At 45.0% G+C, this 20,252-nt stretch overlaps 1 protein-coding gene across 1 annotated transcript in view; it reads right to left on the minus strand.

Annotated features, from left to right (window-relative positions):
- Positions 1 to 3,195: 3,195 nt before the first annotated feature.
- SYNE1 (spectrin repeat containing nuclear envelope protein 1) overlaps positions 3,196 to 20,252 on the minus strand; it is a 387,878-nt gene continuing 370,821 nt past the window's right edge. Inside the window, exons 142-147 of the mRNA XM_081094059.1 lie at positions 17,690 to 17,890; positions 16,246 to 16,374; positions 14,738 to 14,950; positions 13,396 to 13,488; positions 11,760 to 11,818; positions 3,196 to 4,152 (exon numbers count right to left, since the gene is read on the minus strand). Coding sequence (XP_080950185.1) covers positions 3,912 to 4,152; positions 11,760 to 11,818; positions 13,396 to 13,488; positions 14,738 to 14,950; positions 16,246 to 16,374; positions 17,690 to 17,890 — 936 coding nt within the window. The 3' untranslated portion in view covers positions 3,196 to 3,911. The remainder of the gene's footprint in view (positions 4,153 to 11,759; positions 11,819 to 13,395; positions 13,489 to 14,737; positions 14,951 to 16,245; positions 16,375 to 17,689; positions 17,891 to 20,252) is intronic.

The raw sequence follows: 20,252 nt of genomic DNA on the forward strand, positions 1-20,252 counted from the left end.
GGTGCTTCCGTGCGTCACAGGCCCAGCGAGGACTGGTTTTTACGGTAACTAGACAGCAAGTACCTAGGAGTCCTGGCCGAGGCCGGGCTCCTGAGCAGTGTGGGCAGGTTCTGCCCCAGGATGGGCGGCCCGTAAGTACTTGTGATGCGGGTGGATGCTGTTCTGGGCGTTCCTGGATCTACTCAGCGTTTACTCCGAGGGTGTTTTATTTCTGCACAGTTCCCCATGGATGCATGGGTGACGGGGATGGCGGGCTGGTGGGCGGGGCAGAGAGCCCCACCATTGGGCCAGCTCAGGCCCGTCCAGCCCAGCGCCTGGGACCCTGCTCAGCAGCTTCATAAATCAACTGTCTCCACCATTTTTACTTTTTTTTTTTTTGCTTTTTAATCACTTATGTGGTTTGTTAATAAAATTTTGTAGCTTTAATTTCTTAATAATTGGCTCCAGGACATAGGCTGTAAATCAGTCTACCCCAAGTTGCGTTTCTACAGGCACTCTCAGAGCTCAGCTGCTAAATTTCCCATCCAAGCCTTTCTTTCTGTTTTTGTTTTTTTTTTAAAATATATATTTATCTATTTTTATTGATTTCAGAGAGGAAGGGAGAGGCAGAGAGAGAGAAACATCAATGATGAGAGAGAATCATTGATTGGCTGCCCCCTGCATTCCCCTACTGAAGACCGAGCCCACAACCCAGGCATGGGCCCTGACTGAGAATCGAACTATGACCTCCTGGGTCATAGGTTGACACTCAACCACTGAGCCATCTGACCGGGCCATCCAAGCCTTTCAAAGGCCTGCTTTCTCACTTATTACAAAAATAAGGGAAGCTGTTGCCATCCCATTTTCCAGGAGCTATTCCTGCTCCCCGGCATAGTTCCCCGCACCCCCCCTTATCTTTCACTCCTCTCTGGATTTCTTATTAAGTCATGGTTTTTAGTTTCTGATCCTTAGTTCCCCCCTCTTAGCTTTATAGGTTTTTCTGGTTCCTCAGCTTTTCTAACATTTCCTGTTTGCTGGTGGGAATCTCATCACCAACGTGTTATGAATTCCACCCTTCCCGGACAGTGGACGGTCTCCTTGCTGTGCCCTTCCTCACCCACCACTCTCTTGGGACATCGCTCCCTATCTGCCAGCCACAGCAGGGCTCCCGACAGTCCTCACTCAGAAATCTGACAGCCTTTTTAGCAGCCATCAGTGTCCCTTTAGCCTCTTAATATTCTTTAAAAGCCCCCACCTCATCCAGGAAGCTCCTCTCTCTCTCTTCCTCTCTCTCTCTCTCTCTCTCTCTCTCTCTCTCTCTCTCTCTCTCTTCTCTCTCTCTCTCCCTCTCCAAGGCAGTTGCTGGTGCAGGTGAGGTTGCTCCTACATGACCCCGTGTCCTCTCCGCAGTGGGCATTCGAGTATATGAGGGCTCTGGGCAGAAACCCTTGTCTCTTCTGTGACTGTCTGTCTTGGTCCTGGCTGAACGGGTCCTACTATCATCGGGGGAAAGCCATCATCTCATAGCTCCAATGCTTCCACCCATCAGTGGCTCCTACTTCTGTTTTATTCCAATACCCTGTTATTTAAATCTTTGAAAATTGTAATAAAAACGTGCATCATACATCCCACTGAGTGTTGCACAGGGGTTTTGAGGAAGGCACACAGGGACTATACGCTAAGATTTTTTTTCAGCCACATTTAACAGTTGCTTCTTTGGGGATGGGGGATGTCGAGTAAGGCAGTTCAGCGATGCGGAGAGAGGGCTCTGGAGTCCCTCTGTGCTGGTCTTTCCCATGACCCATGTCTCGCTGTAGAACGAGTTCGCTCACAGTGGCAAAAGGTGGCTCTTGAAGGGCTGGACTGCTTGAGAGGCGAGACCGCACATCCCGGGTTTTGGAGCAGAGAAGACAGGGAAGTGAGGAAGAACAAGGCCTGAAGAGTGACCCTCTCAGATTGGACCCTCTCAAGTCCAATCTCCACCACCGCTCGCAGCCCTCCCAGAAGCAGGAGACAGAAAACATACCACGCACAGGTTTGTCTTCTTTAGAAAAGAGCACAACTCCAGTCTGTTTCCTGGGGGAGGTTCCGGGGGAGACAAGAAAGGAGCAACCTGGCAGTAGAAAGCAGAACTCAACTCGGGTGATGGGAAAGTTCGGTGGAGAGAAGTCTTCAGTCCAGTCCAGCAGTGATCAGGAAGGTCTTCCAGGAGGAGGCAGCTTGTGAGTTATCTTGAGAGGGAGGAGGGGTGTGGTGAGAACAAAAAGATGGAGCAGGAAGGTATGGCGTGGTGCTTTTCCACAGGTAATAGGGCTAAAATCACCTCAGGCATCTGTTTGAAATGTAACCTCTGAGGCCATACCCCAGGGAGTGAATTAGAAGGTCCGCCCAGGGCCCGGGGCTTAAAGAGACGCAGGACCCCGAGGTGGGAAGGCGCTCAGGCTACAGCATCATGGAAGCTGTGCAAGGCAGGTCCAGGTAACCATGCAAACTTCGGTTGGCTTTACATTCTTGATTTAGAGCAGGACTTACAAATTAAATACCTACAGGCATCAGGCTGGGACACGCACTGAGATAGGTGGATAGGATGTAAGTGGACATGGACAAAGTGTCTCTTCCTACAGGTCAAGGAGCAACAGCCACTTCCCTCCAGCAATTACTGCCCTTTAGGAATGGGTACCCAGAACACCAGAGTTTCCACTTTCAAGAGAAGCCTGACACCTAGGTTTTATATAAATCTTTCTCCTCCCATGATTAAATAGTGGATTAAAATTCCATGAGCACCAAACAATTCCATGTGGGCCATTAGTTGGAAAGATCAGAGGGGCAGAACCAAATCTTATTGTCAGTGGACTTGACTGATAGATAAAACATGTAAGGAAGTTCATAGACTGTTGTGTACCCTTGAGATGGAGTGGAGGCTCCATAGGAGGCTCTTCCAGTTGGGCGGAGGGGACAGAAAAGAAAGGAGAGGATGACAGGTGCTGAGAAACAAGAGTTGAGGAGATACAATTGGCTGTGGGAGGAGGATGGAGAGAGGAATCACCTAGAGACCGGTAGGTCTAAATACGTGCTATCTCTAATCCTCCTTATTCATTAATGCACGCTTATGTTTCAGTTTCATTCATTCTGCAAAAAGGTAACTCAGGTTGCATTCTGCTCAACAGGGAAATTTAGAGTCATTTCTTTACGGGAGAAAAAAAAGCACAGACAAAATATTTTATAGTATCTATAATAAATGCAAAGAAATCAATACAAACAAAACTTGGCTTTAGCAAACTGTACATACATAAATATCTCTTTTTTTTTTTACTATAACATTCAACTTTTTTTCACATAAATCCTTCCATGATTTTATTTATTACATCCAGTTTTTCTTTATACTTTTTAAAAAAGTGCCTTTTAGATTTACAGCTTGTGCTTCTAAAGCAAAGGTTAGAATATCATGCCCCAAAGAAAAACCAGACAAAAAGAAAGCTGCCATGTAAGCTCTTCAAAATTGTATGTTACAAGGCTCAGCACTGGTTGGTTGGTAGACCGTTCGATACCAACGTGGCGCTCAGGTGGCGTCATTTAATGAATGGATGGGGCACACCGTGGGAAACTTGCCCAGATGGTGTGCTACAGTCCTGGGTGTGCATAGAACGGGCCAAAGGCCCAGGACACATGCACCCAGGGGACGTTGGAGGTACTTCATCTCTTTAGTACTGAGGCTGAGTTTCAAACAACATTTCTTCCACACCTTCTTCTATTTGCTCTCCTTCTGTCATTGTTTATCATTCACCTCCGAAGCCATGATTTGGACACATGGCTAACACCACCACTCCGAAGGCCTTTGCCAGCATTCAGGTGCTCCTTTTGCTAGTTTGGGTTGGCTTTGGGCTTAACCCTCCTTACACGGCCAGCACCGCTGCAGATGGCATCTGCTTGCTTCAGAGGGGAGGAGGGCCGTTCGTGTATCTGAGCATGGGATGGAATGATCGGGCGAAATTGTTGGAGAGGGCACAGCTGTAGTCTTCCTCGGACATTGGTACCAGGCAGGCGAGCCCGATGAGGAGCAGCAGGAGCAGCTGAAGGGGAAGGGCCGCTCTGAGCACTCTGTACAGGAAACCTCGGCCCGGCTGAGCTGGCTGAGGCTCAGAAAGGGAGAAATCGGAGCCACCTTTTATGGACCTAAGAGAGGAATCAACAGAAAAAACTCAAATATCTCAAATGTTGGATGGATGCTGCTTTTAGCTCCCTCACCTTCTTGGAAGCTACAGGACCATGCCAAACACAACCTGACCTGGCCATTAGCCGCCCACCTTCTGCAGTGTGCCCAGGTCATCCTCCCACCACCCAATGAAGAGATTCTTGGAAATTGTACTGATGAAAAGTTAACATTTAGTCAGTCAACGAAAGGTAACTGAGTTCAAATTCCACCCTTTAATTTGGTAAAACATTTCCCATCAACAAAGATAACTGTTCTATACACATTCTAATAGCATAAATCAAGTTGATCCAGAATAATTAAGATGTGGATATTTGATGCAGCATATTTTTGGGTTAAGACTACCAGGAGCACTGGTAGCCAGAATTAGTTGCTGTTAGAATCACTTGAAGTATCCTGTCTAGTCCTCCCAGATGTGTCAAACTCCATGCAGCAAGGAGAATAGCCCCAATCATTTTGCACAGACCCATAAAGCACAACTAATCTTAGAGTACCCTGGTTTCATCTTGCACTGACTCAGCATCTGTCCCTGGCATCAGTGGGTTCTGACGTTATGAGAACAAGGATGACAATAGAGTCGGTGCACTGGTGTTGAATGACTTAGAATCTAGGCTGATCCTATTTTTTATCAGCTGTTTCTTTGGGAAACAGACATAATTTTTTTGAGGACAGATGGTCATTTTGTAGGCTCCTTCTACTCAAAGTTCTATGTTTTCCTGTCTACATTTATATCTTCCTATCTACTAAACTGTGCTTTTGAGATTAAGCATGAATTCCACATTTCATAAGAAAGACTGCCTGAAAAACACTGAATGTGGAAGTAGGTTCTGGGTGGGGGCAGAGGGGGCACCATTGTTTTTTGTGTGTGAACATCCTTTAATATTTTGTTTGGTTACTTGTGGAAAAGATGAAGAGAGAAATATTAAAAAGAGACATTTTGCATACACACGTACACACAAACACACAATATTGTAGGAGCAAAAAGACGAGGTGTGCTGAAAAAACACATTCCCCCACCTAGTAAAAATTCCCTAGTGGCAGTAATATCACTAAGGATAAGGACAATGAATATGAGGCCACTGGAGAAATATGAAGGTGTGAAAACTGTATTGGTTACTACTATGCTTTTCTAAGAAAACACTAAGTTTCCAGCTGAACTCCTCAAAACTCTTTTATTAAAACCATCAAAGAAATATGAGAGGCAAACAGACCAGGCCTCTGGAAGCCCCTAGGAGCATGTAGCCTACTGTGTAATGAAAGAAATAAGTCATTGGCCAGAATTGGGACTCTCTTTCTTTTCTGAAGACTACAACTAATGGCTGTGTAACCTTGAACAACTCACTTTATCCCTAAATGCCAACCTCTTACTCAACCCCTTCAAGTTAGACTAGATGGCCTTCCAACTTGAAAGTTCCATGTTTTATACATTGATGTCTTCTACTAGTCAGTGTAAATAGTCGGCCAACTAAGAGGCCACAAGAGTTCAATCACCATCTAGTGGTCAAACTGATTAACCATCCTTATGTTAAGACCAATGAGTTATTCCTAATGAGCTAAACAGGAAATTTGTATATTTTGTGAAATACAGTAGAGGGTAAAAGAACAATGGCACATGCCTACTAATGGAAGGGTAAAATAGGAAATTCTTGGGTTTTCTAATGATAAAATATTCATGTTGAGAGAAGGCCTTATACAGTACATAACCCATCTTCTTATTTTGTAGATGTTGGTAAGGATAGTTAACATTTATTTTTTCTAATTACTAGGCAACGTACTAAGCATTTATCTTGGGTTCTCGCATGTAATCCCCAGAATAGTCCTCAATGTGCTTCTTATCTTCATTCTATAGATGATGAAAAGGAGGCTTAGAAAGGGGAAGTAACCAGTGACTCACAGCTTGCAAGTGGCAGAATTAAGTTTTCAACCCTAGGATTTTAACCTCCAGAATTTGGACTCTCTAGAGAAGGTAAATCACTTGCTCCAGATCCCAGGATTAAAGGAAGAGATCCAGCAGGCACTCAGAGTCCCAACATCCCTGCCTACCATACTCACAGCAACATTTTGTCCCCTGACATTGATGAAGGTCATCTGGGTTATATTATTTTACAGGTATCTTACATGTATTAAAAAAAGAGAGAAAAATATCCGTGTCCTCAAATGTTTGGACGTCAGTGGTTTCTTCATGTTGAAAACAAATGCCTCCAATCCTGGGGGCCACAGTATTACATGGATCATCAAGTCAGCACACGCACAGGGGGACATTCTGTGTTCAGACAGTTGCACAATGTTGGCCAAGCAGCACAGTCTCTCTTGGTCTGGCCTTCAGTTTTCTTATTTGCAAAGCGAAAGGTTGCATTCATATCCTAAAATCTCTTTGGCTCTGGCAGTTCTTGATATAGTGGTTTGCCTTAAAGTGTCTTAAGAAGGATGGGATATTTGCCCATGAATTCTGGGTTGAATTTTTCTTCAAAATACCTTCTCCTTTTCTCTTACAATGTGCCCTCCCCATCAGTCACTGGAGGAGTTATAACTGAAGCACAAAAGAGAGCTCCACGTTTCCTCACCACTCAACATTTAAATAAAATGAGAAAGATTTCCGACTTCTTCTCTTAAGGAAGCATGTAAGGACATTAGTGATGGTTACATGTGTGCATATAATTGACAATACAATCGGACTGACAGAGCTGAATAGCCCTTCCTTGTCAATGATTAGCTTAAGCCAAAGATCAAGATCAAAACACAGGGTGCCCATTGACGAGTCCACCCCTGAGAACAAGAGGAAAGGTCACCATCTTTGCAATGTGGGCTCACATGTTATAACGTCTGTTGAAGGACATGGCACATTTAACAGCATCAGAGCATTCCTTATTAAACTTTAATTACCACGTGCCTTCTAATGCTGAAGAATGCCCACCTAAGGAGGGGTGATGAGCCGAGACAGGGACAGAGAGAACTCGCAGTCCTTAGTGAGCTTCCATGCAGCTGACTGCTCTTGGAAACGCCCAATTTATCTGCTGAGAAACATGCCAGCCCCTGGGAGCAATGACCAGGGTTTCAGCTTTAATGCCCAAAGTCTTAAAGCTGCGAGTACCATCAGGTTAATGACACCAGGGTTAAAGGGTACTATGACTATTTATCCATTGACCTAAAATCACCTCTATTTCAAGAGTCTTAGGAAACTTGACAAGGGAAAGAAAAAAGACACTAGTCACTCATCTCTCTCCAGTGGCCTGTTACATAAACAGGTACCAGTTGAGAGTGTATCTATAAAAGAAAAATTAAATGTGTGACCTTATTCAAGGAAGTTAATCATAAGAGATATTCCAGAAAATTCAGCCCAGCAAAAACGTGTTCATTCTCATAAGTAAATACTTATTTTATTATTTTTCTCATTAAAATTTTCTGGGTAAACAGTTGCCCAGGTGTTGTATCCTCTCTTTCCCCTAAACACATACAGTTGTGGAAAAAGGATGGTAGGGGAGGAAGTCATACATCACCACACACCACACACAAGAAAGCATGATCAAGAGATGCGGGCGCCTGACCATATGCACAAGAGTACGACTCCTCTCAAACTTCTACACAGTGAAGGGAAATAAAACGGGTTAATTCTGTGCATACAACATTCAAGCACAGAAGAAGCTTGCAACTCATTCTGTTACTTGTCAGCTAACCCTGGCAGGATAGTAACAGGAATTTACTGTGATGGATTATCTAGCTTGTCTATGATCTTGTTGCCTACCCTTGTGTGCATGGTCTTTGTTCCCTGGACATGTGGTTCGGCACACACACTTCCAGAATCAGTTCAGGATTTCAGCCTCCTCTGATTCCAAAAGGAGCATTCTGCCTGGCAGCCCAAGCCCTGGAATCCTTTCAAGTTCTACCCGCCAGCAGCCCTGCGCCAGAGTGCAGTGGTTAACAAGATAGAATCCCCCAGAGTCAGGTAGACCAGGGTTCAAACCTAAATCTTTATGCCTCTAATGCTCTGTGTCCTTGTCTGTAAATCTGGGACTATAGCCATGTCATGGGGATGGTGCGAGGGTTAAATGAGATAACGGGTATCTCATGCTTTGTGTGGTGCTTAGAACACATTAATGCTAAGTAAGTGTCATCAATGTATTATTATCTGTACTATGAAAGCAAGGGTGTGCTGACTCACACCCTCAGAGGTTGGCTGGATTTAGCCTTTTCTCCCAGGAACATTCCTGATTTCCCAGAAGTGCTTTCAAGGATGTACTGAGTTTGCCAAAGTGCCTGGGAAACAGTGGGGATGCGCGCCTCAGGTAGTATAAAGGCAACAAGTTGGAGCTTCACCCTATAGCTGTCCGCAGCCCTGGCTGGGGCCTGGCCTACAGGCAAGGCTGCTGTAGGCTGAGGCTCTTTGAATGCTTTGAATAAATAGGTCCCCAGGCTGGAGTCTGGAGGAAAAGACTTAAAAACAATTTTTCACAAGAAACTGAATAGTGTTTTCAGGTAAGCCCTGCTGTACGGGGCAAAAGCCCACTGTGCTGGCTCCACGAAATCTGGCTGCCTTGCACATACTTTAAAATGAGGCGCTTTTTCCCTCCTTTGCAGTGTTTCAGCCAGTTATTTGCCACTTCTCCCTGCGTCCTAGTTCTTATGTGGAAGGTGCCAGAGACCAGGGGTGCCCTGGCAATCTTGCGTTTCACAGTTCTAAGCTTTGGAATGAAGTCACCAATTCACTCTATCCAGACCACAGAGGACTTATTCCTTTGCTTTGCTGGAAACTGGAGTAAAATCTTCCCATCTGTCAATTTCAATGATCGGCAGTTGAGTTGAGAAGTCTTATTGGAGATCAGGTTAGATCATGTCAAGTCCACGTGGAAGAAAAGTACCAGGTGGACCATCAACAGCATTGCTTCAAGAGCATGCTTCTTAAATATATTTGATCTCGAAAATAATGAACAGTTATTACAAATGTATGCCCAGACATTTTCCAAAGGCTTATCCTTTGAAGAAGTCTTGGGGAGCTTCTGGTAATTGATTTAGGGAATCTCTTCATTCTGACACCTTGCAGGTCTGATAATGGCAGGGACCGTATTGTATTAATTTTGTAGGCCCAGGGCCTAAACATCCATATGTAGGCTTAGAATATTTTTAAGAAGACGCAGAACAGTGTCTTCCATAAAATCAAACTGAAAATTACAGCAAGCATGCAACTGACATTATTAACACATTGTATGCGGGAAACATATTTATACGTTTTACGTTGACTGGTAGCGTTGACTGGTAGTAGAGCGCGGGACACATATTAATACTTTTTTTATAGACTAGCGGTAGAATGCGGGTAACGTATAAATACGTAAACTAAAGTTATCGTAATTTTACTGAATGTTGCCATTTGCGCAAAAAAGGCCCGCGCCACCTGTTAGCGTGCGATAAAAACTACCTGCAAACAATGTGTTAATATCTACCTTAAACCCAAAGAATATAAGAGCGTCTCCCTTCAAACTAATAAGCAGTTTCTTCCAATTCAGCCTCTCCTCTCTCTCAGGAAGAAGACACGTTGAACATGTTCCCACTGCAGATCGCTGGGGTCAAGACGCTAACCCGGGTGTGCTTCTGCAATAACCTTTCCAATTTGCTGGAGCAGTGCAAGATCAAACACAGGGTGCTCTCAGGCCTCGGTGTCAGGGAACACCGTGACACTGGATTGCGCGTGGAGTTCATTCCTTCCCAGCAGACTCTGCATTTCAATGTCAGGGCTGGGCGCACCCCACTCAGAGGTGCCAAGGAGCTAAGAAGTCCGAGAATGCTCAGCATGTTCCACCACAACCTGTCTGGCAAGGCTCTTGGTGAAGTTTGCCATTCAGGCGAAGGATCCCAGGCCCCCTGAGTAGCAAAGTGAACCTTGTGCTGTGTGCTCAGAGAGATGTTAATAAACAGCGCTGGGCAGAGCAGAGCCGAAAGGTGCCTTGGGGATGCCACCGCGAGAATGTGGCTGTCCCAGCCGCAAAGCCCTGTGAGGAGACACGGCGTAGCCCTGGCTGCCCTCAGAACCAGGCCCTTGACGTTTTCAGAAAACCTGAGTGGTTGTCTGGAATAACTGAGGGAGCAGATGGAGGCGATATTTGGAAACCCGCAGGTGGTTGCTATGGGTGGTGTTTAATAACGTAACTGCTTTCCCCCTTCTCATTACCATCACTTATGCCAAGCCAAGAATTGGTCTCCGGTATCCTAAAAGGATGCTGTGGGGCGCTGCCACAGCAATATGCTCATGGCACGGTGCCAATTTAAGTGGACAAGATGACCATATAGAACGATGATCTGTCTATAGCATGGTGGTTTTTTTCTTATAGGGGCCTAAAAAACCATCAGGGCACCTGAGGAAGTCCATCATACCCTCCATTCACATTTCATTATTGATATTTTGTTATGGGCCATCCCCCCCCAAATGGTCTCCAAACGAAATCAAAGGGAAAGAAAAAAAACAAAAAACATAGTAAAGGGACACTTGAACCCAGAAAGCACACCCAAATGCATTCTGTATTCGTTTAGCCGAGTGGGAAGGACCTAAGGAAACAGCCATTCTCTTCCGTTCCTGGCTGGAAAGCCACGGCTATTCCTCAGGAGTTGTCTATGGCTCCACACGTCCTCCTCCCCCGCCCTCCTCCCAGGAATGTTGATCCCAGCTCAGTGGGGCTGAGTTTCCAGGGGGACAAACTACTCTAACACTGAACTGCTTGGGACGGGAATGAAAAGTCAGGTCTGAGGACAGTGTTTCTATGTAGACAGCTGTCTGGGGAAGCGGGCGCTGACTAGTGAAGGGGCAGGGAGCACAGACATCACACCAGCAACGAAGCAGGCAAAGCACCGCTAGCTGCAGACACAAGGACTGCTGGGGCGGGTGTGAAGCACAGGGTGGCAGCGGTGAGTGGGCTCTGGGCAGGGGCCCACCCGGGGGTGCTGCTGCTCCAGATTCCAGAACTCCAGAGCTCACCCCGGGCAGGAGGGTGAGTGACTGAGTGTGCTGGGTGCGTGAAGAGAAATTTCAGGGGAAGCAGAAGAGAGAAGGTGCTTATAAATGTTAAAGAACACTGAATTCGGACTTGCCATTTGGAGAATCCCAAACCCACAATCTGGATAAAACATGAAAAGAAAAGAAAAAGCCGGGGATGTTAGTAGATTTTATTCAGATGTGTGGGTTTCCGGGAATGGTAAAATAATTCATTGATCGATTACCTGTCTTATTGTAAAATCTAGAAAGAAAGAGGATGATAAAAGTCTGCCACGACTCAAACAGCAGCTATGTTATGGGACGTATCGAATCCTAGGTGCACACAGGATACCACTGGATGAAAAGTTCCAGATGGCCCATGTAGTGTGAATCCCAATTTTGGTGGGGTCCAAATATTTCATGCTCTGAGATTCGCTTGCACTTTCCACGTAGAAAAATCTCTTCCAATTTATTCTGAAAGGGTGTGCACTGAAATGAGTAATTTCTCAACTGCCCCAAGGCACACCTGAGAGAGGCCTAGCAACACCATGGGCAATTTTCATCATCCTCTTGCAGTTCTAGAACAGTGTGGAAACCAGGAGAATAAGGTACCTGCTATGTGGACTGTTGACAGAGGGTCCAGGCTGTGAGAGACTACATTTGCCTCGTGGCTGTTTGCAATGAACAGGGGGTAAAGAAAGAAGAATGTTCAGTCCAGGCAAATAAAGACAAGCTACTGATGAAAATTAAACTAAAAATGCAGCAAAGGAAAAACAAATCAAACGACATGATCGGTACCCATGATTAAGGAAACTGGCTTTTCTTTTGCGGAAGAAATGAGATAAATTGACATCGATGTTACTGGTCATCGAAGGGACATAAATTGTGGTTGGGAAGTCCACACCACAGTGGGCACATTTTCTCCTCCCACGTTTCATGGTAGAAACTAAAGTGACCATATGCTAGCCAAGCATCTCTGTATACTTACAATAAAAATAAAGTTCAGCCCTGGCTCGTGTGGCTCAGTTGGGCGTCGTCCCACCCACCTAATGACTGCTGGTTCAATTCCCGGTCAGGGCACAGGCCCACATCGCGGGATCAATCCCCAGTAGGGGACGTGCAGGAGGCAGCCAATCAATGTTTCTCTCTCTCCCCCTCTCCTTTCCTCCCTCTCTAAATTTAATAAAAACATATTTTTAAAAATAATCATAAAGTTCAATATACCATGCCACACCATATTTTTCATATCTTCTAGAACACCAAAATAGTACCAAAATTCTTGGTAGATAAAAAAATAGTAACAATGGTAATAGGAAATTGTTCTTCGTAAAGTGATGAAGACCCAACAAGTTAAAGACTCAAGTTACATAAAGACTAAAATTTGAATTGAAAAGCCAGTATTCCTTCACATTCTTAAACTAGGATCTATGGGAAACTAGTGAATGTAGTACGAAAAAAAAGTCCTAAAGAAAGGTCATAACGTTTATCAGCATAGAACTGAAGTGTTTATCACAACAAAAATTACAAATTAATGCTTCTAAAAACTAAGGACAATGGAATGATAATAAAAATGAATATAATCATAAAGCAGGACAAAAAAAATAACAAAAACAAGCTTCTAATTACACAGAGAAATCAAGGTATAGAGTGTAGCAGGGGCTGACTGTGCTTCTGTGTGCCAGTGCAGCAGCCCCCACAGGCCTTGTGGGTGAGTCACCCTAAGATGTTGCCATTTGGGGGGCCGCACAGTCACTGAAAACCTTCAGGACCACTCAGGAGCTTCCTTGCTTGAGAGTCAACAGATCCTCCACTTATCTTATCCATTCCATGGCCTCACGGGCGCCTTTGCCCACCTCTGGCGGAGGCACCCTTTTTGGTGGAACCTGATTTTGTAGGTGGGCGGTGGCAGTGGTGGTTTGAAGGGAGGAGCCACCAAAGGGACCAGGGAACATCATTCTAGAGATGGCCCTTGGAGCAAGAAAAATAATGTGTCTCCCTGCACACCAACCCCACATGGAGTCCTGATTCTTTGGAAAAACAAAACCGCTCTTTTCCGTTCCTGAGCACAGGTGATGAGGGCACGTGGCAGGGTTGAGGAAACAGCGCTTCACTGGGTCACTGAGAGACACCCTCGTCTGTATGGGGATCCCTGCTTTGTTGGGGGGGAGACCCTGTGGACCCTGGTGGGTACAGATACTGTCACTCTCCAGTGTCCCTTCCCATGGGCCAACGACCAGCAGAAAGTTACCGTTCTCTGTCTGTTTGGGGTGCTTCTTCCTGACGTAGGACTCAGAGATCCCGAGGTGTCCAGTTCATCAGCAGAAGACCAGGAGGACAGATCCTACGTAGGAAATAGATTCTTTTGATGACTCCACGTCCCAGAGCCAGATGGCTCTGTAACACACAATGTGCTTCCTATCCCATCCCGATCCATCCCCCATTTAAATCAAGCCATTCATTCCTTGGGAAAAGTAGAATCCGACAACTACAAGAAGATCGAGACCTAGGTCTTCTAGTGTATTGGGCTTTCCTGGCTGTTTGTCCCTTTTGGAAAATACAGCTACAAGGTCATTCTTACTGTGGCACTTATAGATTTATTATTTTCCAGTGACATGGATATAAGTGAGTCTAAGTGCAGGAGGGGAAGGAATCTGCCTTAGAGCTGCAGGTCGCTCAGGCCAGAGAGACCAATTCGTTTGAGTTAGAAACGAAAGTCTCCCAGGCGCCTTTGAGCATCAGAGAAAAAGTGTCGCTTCCAGCACTGCTGTTGCTTGTAGTAGACTGTTCTCTGACATTCTGAACGGAGGGCACAGTGCTTGTGTGTTCGTACAGTATTTCACAGCAGAATGAAGTTTTACCAGGCACCTCTGCAGCTGCAAATGCACTTCTCCAAACCAATGCCACTCATGATGCAGCAGACCGAAGGAAAAAATAACACAATACATGCGCACAGGACATTTTCTACGAATTAACTACTGTTCGTGTCAGGAGAATTCAACCTTTTAGGCTGAATCATATGCAAATAATTGGTTGTGGTGTATCACGGCTATGGTACAGAAAATACGTGAATTCTTAACTAAACAGGGTAAAATAAAATGTCACAGTAGTGGTGGTGTGAGGTTAGTAGTGACAATTACAGAAGGTCTCCTGGGTGTGACAGAATCAAAAGCAGTGTGTCCTATTATAAAAGTTTATAAGTCCTGCCCAGCTGGTGTGGCTCAGTGGTTGAGCATCAACTTATGAACCAGGAGGTTGCAGTTCGATTCCAGGTCAGTGCACATGCCTGGGTTGCTGGCTCGATCTCCAGTGTGGGGCGTGCAGGGGGTAGTCAATCAATGATTGTCTCTCATCACTGATGTTTCTATCTCTCTCTCCCTCTCCCTTCCTCTCTGAAATCAATAAAAATAAAACAAAATTAAATATATATATTTTTTTTAAAAAAGACTATAAGTCTCTTTCTTATTTTGAGACCGGACTTGCAGGAGCCGTGACAGTGAGTGGACACTCAAAGACATTCTGAAATGGACAAGGATGATGCTCCTTGATGCTCTGTAGGAAAGGCTACACAGTGCTGCCTGCTGAGCGCTTACCTGCTGACTGCTCGACATGTCCAGTAACTTCTCCAGCTCCTTGAGATGACGACCGACCTCCTTCAAGAGCAGCTTGAGCCGATTTCCAATCACATGGACCTTTTCTTTGGCTTCTAAGCAGTCTGTGCCTTCAGCGTTCACCAACAGCTGGCAAGACATGTCTTGCAGCGAGGCCACTTTGAGCTGGGATTCCAAGAGCTCCTGCCTGATTTGCTATGTATAGAGAAAGAAACATTTCTCTAAGGATGTCTGATCATTAGGGAAAGTCTCTACAGCGCAGAATGACATCACTTTAACTTACTGGGCACTTACGCCTGAGCCTCGGAATGCTGAGCTCACACAGGAAGGATAGAGCCGCCCATGGCATTTGGGAATCAGGGACCTGTGTTCTAATCTTGCCTCCGCCAAAACCATTCCCTAAGACCCCTGAGCCTTTTGGATGTGAATTTTGCTTCTTTGGTTAAATGATGTTATTATTTCTTGCCTGATCCACAGTAAGTATTCTTGGGTTCAACTTAGTAAATATATGTGAAAGTACTTCAAATAGAAAGTATTATGCAAATGAGACATATGATAGTCTTTTAAACAGAACAGTAAAACATTACCATAAATGTATCAGACCTCCAGTATGTCTAGATACACTCAGCTATCTGTTCAAGATTTAAAAAAAGATATGTGGTGATTTATCATTTACAGCTTAAAGCCTGAGGTTCAAAGCCTAGTGGAAATGCAGTCGCATCACTATTTCCTCTTATATTTCTAAGACCTTTATGGTACTGAATTAGAAGCGACCAATTCTGCTGGTTAGGTTAGTGAGTGTTAAATGGTAAGAAATAACATCTAAAAAATGCAGAAAGCTACAGAATTCAACTCATTTTCCCCTAATGGGATGCAAATCTGCTTCTGTATCATCTGTGAAGTCACTTAAGTATGCTGTACAGTTCTTTGTCTGAGAATCTACCCAGAAATTTTGCAAGTTTCCTTCAGAAGTTAGTGCTGAAAAAAGTTTCTCACTCCCTGAGAACTGGTATGCTTTCTTTTTGTCAGATAATGAAAATAAGTGAAGTCATCACGTTTCCCTTTTTCTCTTAACTTTCAGGAAACTTGATGTTAAGGTTAATGCAGAATTTGATGCACTTTCTAGTAATTCCTCTTACAAAGCCCTAATGCTATTTTAATAGTTGTAATGAATGTCCTTTTATTATACACCACCTCATATACTTTTGGGACATGAGTTTAAATGAAAAATAAGTGTAATTCACCAAAGACCTGCTTTAATAAAAACAAGTTACTTAAGATTAGAACAGCTAAGATTTCTACAATTGAGCCATGGCTTTAGAACCAGATTCTAAAGCTAGTCGATGTGCTATTCTATGCACGTATTTGCTTCACAAAAATTAACTTAGAGACTATAACTTAAAAGGTAAAAAATATAACCATTTATTTCCCTGCAAATGGAAGGGATCACTGCTAAAACAACCAGAGGCGGCGGCATTCACACATCTTACCGTAAGCTGCTTGTGCTGGTCCTGCAGTATTTCTGCATCGAGGTGAGAATCGATAGGAACAATTTCATTTTTCCTCCTGTCGATGTTCTCCAGCATGAGAAGCAAGCCATGGCTCATCTCATGGAAATCCTAGGGAAAAAGTATAGAGCAGGAAATCATCTTGAATAATATAGTTTTCTTTCACACACAGCTTACATTTCTATTCTTTTTTTTTTTTTTTTTTTTTACATTTCTATTCTTTACAACTGCTACCATTGGCAAAGACACGTTGGCTTTACGATCTTAGACACAACTCCTTTCTGAGCAAGGTGCTTGTGTTGTTGTAATTCTCAGAGCTCACATTCTTCCCAAAAGCACCTAATTTATTACTGGAGAGAAGATTCAGACATAAGGAAAATTGGTTCAAAATACAAAATACTTTAGAAATTTCGAGGGCTATTATGTAGTTTGGAAGGAAGCAGCTCTGCTCCCCTCTCATCTCCCTGAATTCAAATCTTCCCATTTTTTAAGGCCTACATCCAATCCCTGTGTCCTTCACCCATCCATTTGTTCATTCAGTTATTTCACGTATAGTTCATGAACATCGCCGGGGTGAAACACACTGTACTAGGAGGGGCTGCAGGGGTGAAACCACAGCTTGGGTACCTGCTGTCAAGGAGCAGGCTTCACACCCTGAAAGGGCTTCCCTTCATGTCCAGAATACAACCCAAGCTCCTGGCCAGGACCCACCAGGCCCTGCGTGATCTCATGCCTGATCACCTGCCTGATGGTTCTCGTCACTCCCGCCTCTCTGACTGCGTTCTGATCACACTGGCTTCTTTCCTGTCCTTGGAGACACTAAGCCCTTTCCTTTTGTTCTATCTCCTTCATGGATCCACCCTCCCAATGTCAGCTCAAAGATGCTTAGAACTTCCCTGAACTCCCTCCCAAAGAGGCTTTTCTCAAGTCCTCTGATCAACATCTGGAAGCATCTTGGTTAACCATTGAATTGCATTTTTATTGTCTGTTTTCCCCAATAAGAGAGGCTGTGTTGTATGTGACTGCTTAGTGCAATGCCTGTCAGACAGTGAAACTGGGCCAGTGTGTATTTGTAATGAATATTTGTAATGCTCACTTTGATGTTCAGAAACTGTCTTCCGATGTGCTCAGTAAATGTCTGATGAATGAGTGAATGCCATGAATGAGTAGAAGAAGGGGTGCTGGGGCCGAGATAACTTGTGGGAAGAGTCTCTTGTTAGCTGGACAGAAGGTGGGGTCTGGCTGCTCTGAACTGCTGTTCACGTGTACACATTCTCTACTCAAATAAAAAGTTTGGGCACAACGCGATCGCACTCAGATATTGACTCTGGGGAGCAACTGCATCCCTCTGGTGACCTTGGTAAACCAAGTCCCAGACTCGGCACACGTGTGAGTGGGAGCACAGCCTGCCCAAAGCCCCGCGGACCTGACACTGCATCAGCGCGCCCTGGAGCAGGCCCCGCCACTCCTCCAGCAGGGAGCACACCCGGTCCCAGCGCGCGTTCATCTGGGACAGGCGGTCCTGCAGGGCCTGGCTCTCCTCGCCGCCCGTCTGCGTGAACTCGGAGCTGCACAGGTTGATGGAGAGGATGATGGCTTTGCGGTGATCCACGGCTTTCTGCAGCTCCTACAAAGAGGACGGAGAACAACCAAACAAGGAAAATAATGATAAAAATATTAAAAAAAATAGTCTAAGGCCTTTGGAAAGGCTTCACTCAAATAAAAAGATCCACGAATACAAACTGGGCCCTGACAGGACGTCCAGATAAGTTACAGTGAGTTCACACCACTGAGAACCGTGCTGCAGTTACAAGAGCTGGACTGGACGTACACTTGACAACATGAATAGATTTCAGTAAAATATGGGGCAGAGTGAAAGAGTCAGAAACAGAATGATATGTGCAACACAACAGCATGTGTGTAATTAAAATACACGCGCTCACACACAAATCTACTTTTTTGTGAATGAATATACAGGAACAAAGAATACTCATTAAATATTTCAGAATGGTCGCTGTGGGTCTGAGGAATGAGAATTAAAAAACAGTCCGCGCACGCTCGCGCGCGCGCGTGTGTGTGTGTGTGTGTGTGTGTGTGTGTGTGTGTTGGGGGGTGAGGGGGGGAAGGATACATAAATAAAATTAAGAGGTATCTCGCAGGAAGCAACCATGACCCTATGCAATAAAATAAGGAATATGAGTAACTTGACCCCCCCCCCCCCATGGGATTTCAACAACAAAATGAAACAAAACCGGGCTCCAACCGTTCTGAGCAGCAGGAAATGCACTTTTTGTCCTAGTGTAACAATCCCATCTCAATAGACCAATGGTACTCAGAGTTCTGTGCATGTGAACAGAATGGGAAACTGGGTGAGAAAGCAGATTCCCGGGCCCTGGCCTCCAGCTGTTCCAACTCCATCGGCACAGATAGCGGCTCCCGGGCTGAGGACACTGGCTACGTCACAGGCCACCTTCTGGTGATGGCGAGGAGCGTGAGTTGGGTATTTCATCAGCTGACCAATTTAGTTTGAACACACACACTCACACACACACACACACACACACACACACACACCTGTGCCTGGATGCAACTGATTTTTACTTTGTGAATTTCCTAAAAACCTAGAACGAAATTCCAAGAACTTGAGAGCATGATTACGTATTAATGGAATAGCGAGGTTGTTTAAACATGCCCAGATCAAGTTAGAGTGAGTGATCCTGCAAATCCCACCCACCCAGGCTACATTTTCTTAGAATTTCTCACTTTTCTGTGGTGTTTCCAACTTGTCTTAATTTTTCAATTTTCAATAGATTCTTAACAAACTGAATATATAGTCAACCACAGAGACAGTATAAGACGGAGGGATATTGTGGAAAGATAGTTGGTGATGCCACAGATTTATCCTCAGAAAACAGATAGGATTCTGGGGGAGGGGTACAGGCTGACTGTCAGGGTCTTACTCCTCCACCCTCATCTCGCTTAGATCAGACTTGGACCAGCATTTGATCCATCACCTTTATAAGGAATTTGGTTTTAATGCAATGCCGCCCTACGTTTTCCCGGAGAGAAACTCAAGGAATTTAAGTACTCTAGAAAAAAAAATGCTTCTTATGCCCGGCTGGTGTGGCTCAGTGGTTGAGCATCGACCTATGAACCAGGAGGTCACGGTTCGATTCCTTTTCATTACACATGCCCAGGTTGTGGGCTTGATCCCCAGTGTGTGGCGTGCAGGAGGCAGCTGATCAATGATTCTCTCTCATCATTGATATTTCTATCTCTCCCTCCCTCTCCATTCCTCTCTGAAATCAATAAAAACATGTTTTAAAAATAAAAGAAAAAAATGCACGGTATAATCCAGGTGATGCAACCGCATCTCTCATCTGACCCGTCCTCCTTAAATTGATGGGCTGGGCAAGGCTCCTCTCAAAGAAGACGTTTGAACATCTGTGGGGAAGACTCATTTCTCTGTTTGAAAATGTAAAACACAACCACCACCAGAGCAAGCCACAAACACATCACTTCCAGATCCACAGAGTGTGCTGAAACCAGAGGCGCACAAAAGCAGCGCGCCTAATCCTCCAGCCCAGGGAGCCTGAGTCCCCCCTCCCGAGGAAGAGCACACCTCGGAGCTCTCCAAGCCGAGACAGGACCCAAAGAGCTATCAGAACGGAACTGGGCCCTCATGCCACAGCGTGCTTACAGAGTCTGCAATACCAATGCATTTCAGTAGCTGGCTGAGGAGAATTTCTAGGATCTGGAGATGGAGGGAAAGGAAGTGATCTTGGGTCCCGCACCCAGACAGGAAATGCCAGAAGTCCTGCTCACCCCAGAACGTCAAATAATCTCATTAGATCTCCACACCCTCACACACATAAAGTCTTGGAGAAGATTTCTCTCCAGCTTTAGGTAGAGACTTGTGGGACCCTGGGAATATCTCATATTTCGATTTCCCTTAAAAGAGGTGAAATAGGTCCTAGGGTACCTGGGCG

Source organism: Myotis nattereri, assembly GCF_964212035.1.
Source record: "Myotis nattereri genome assembly, chromosome: 6".
Taxonomy (NCBI): Eukaryota; Metazoa; Chordata; class Mammalia; order Chiroptera; family Vespertilionidae; genus Myotis; species Myotis nattereri.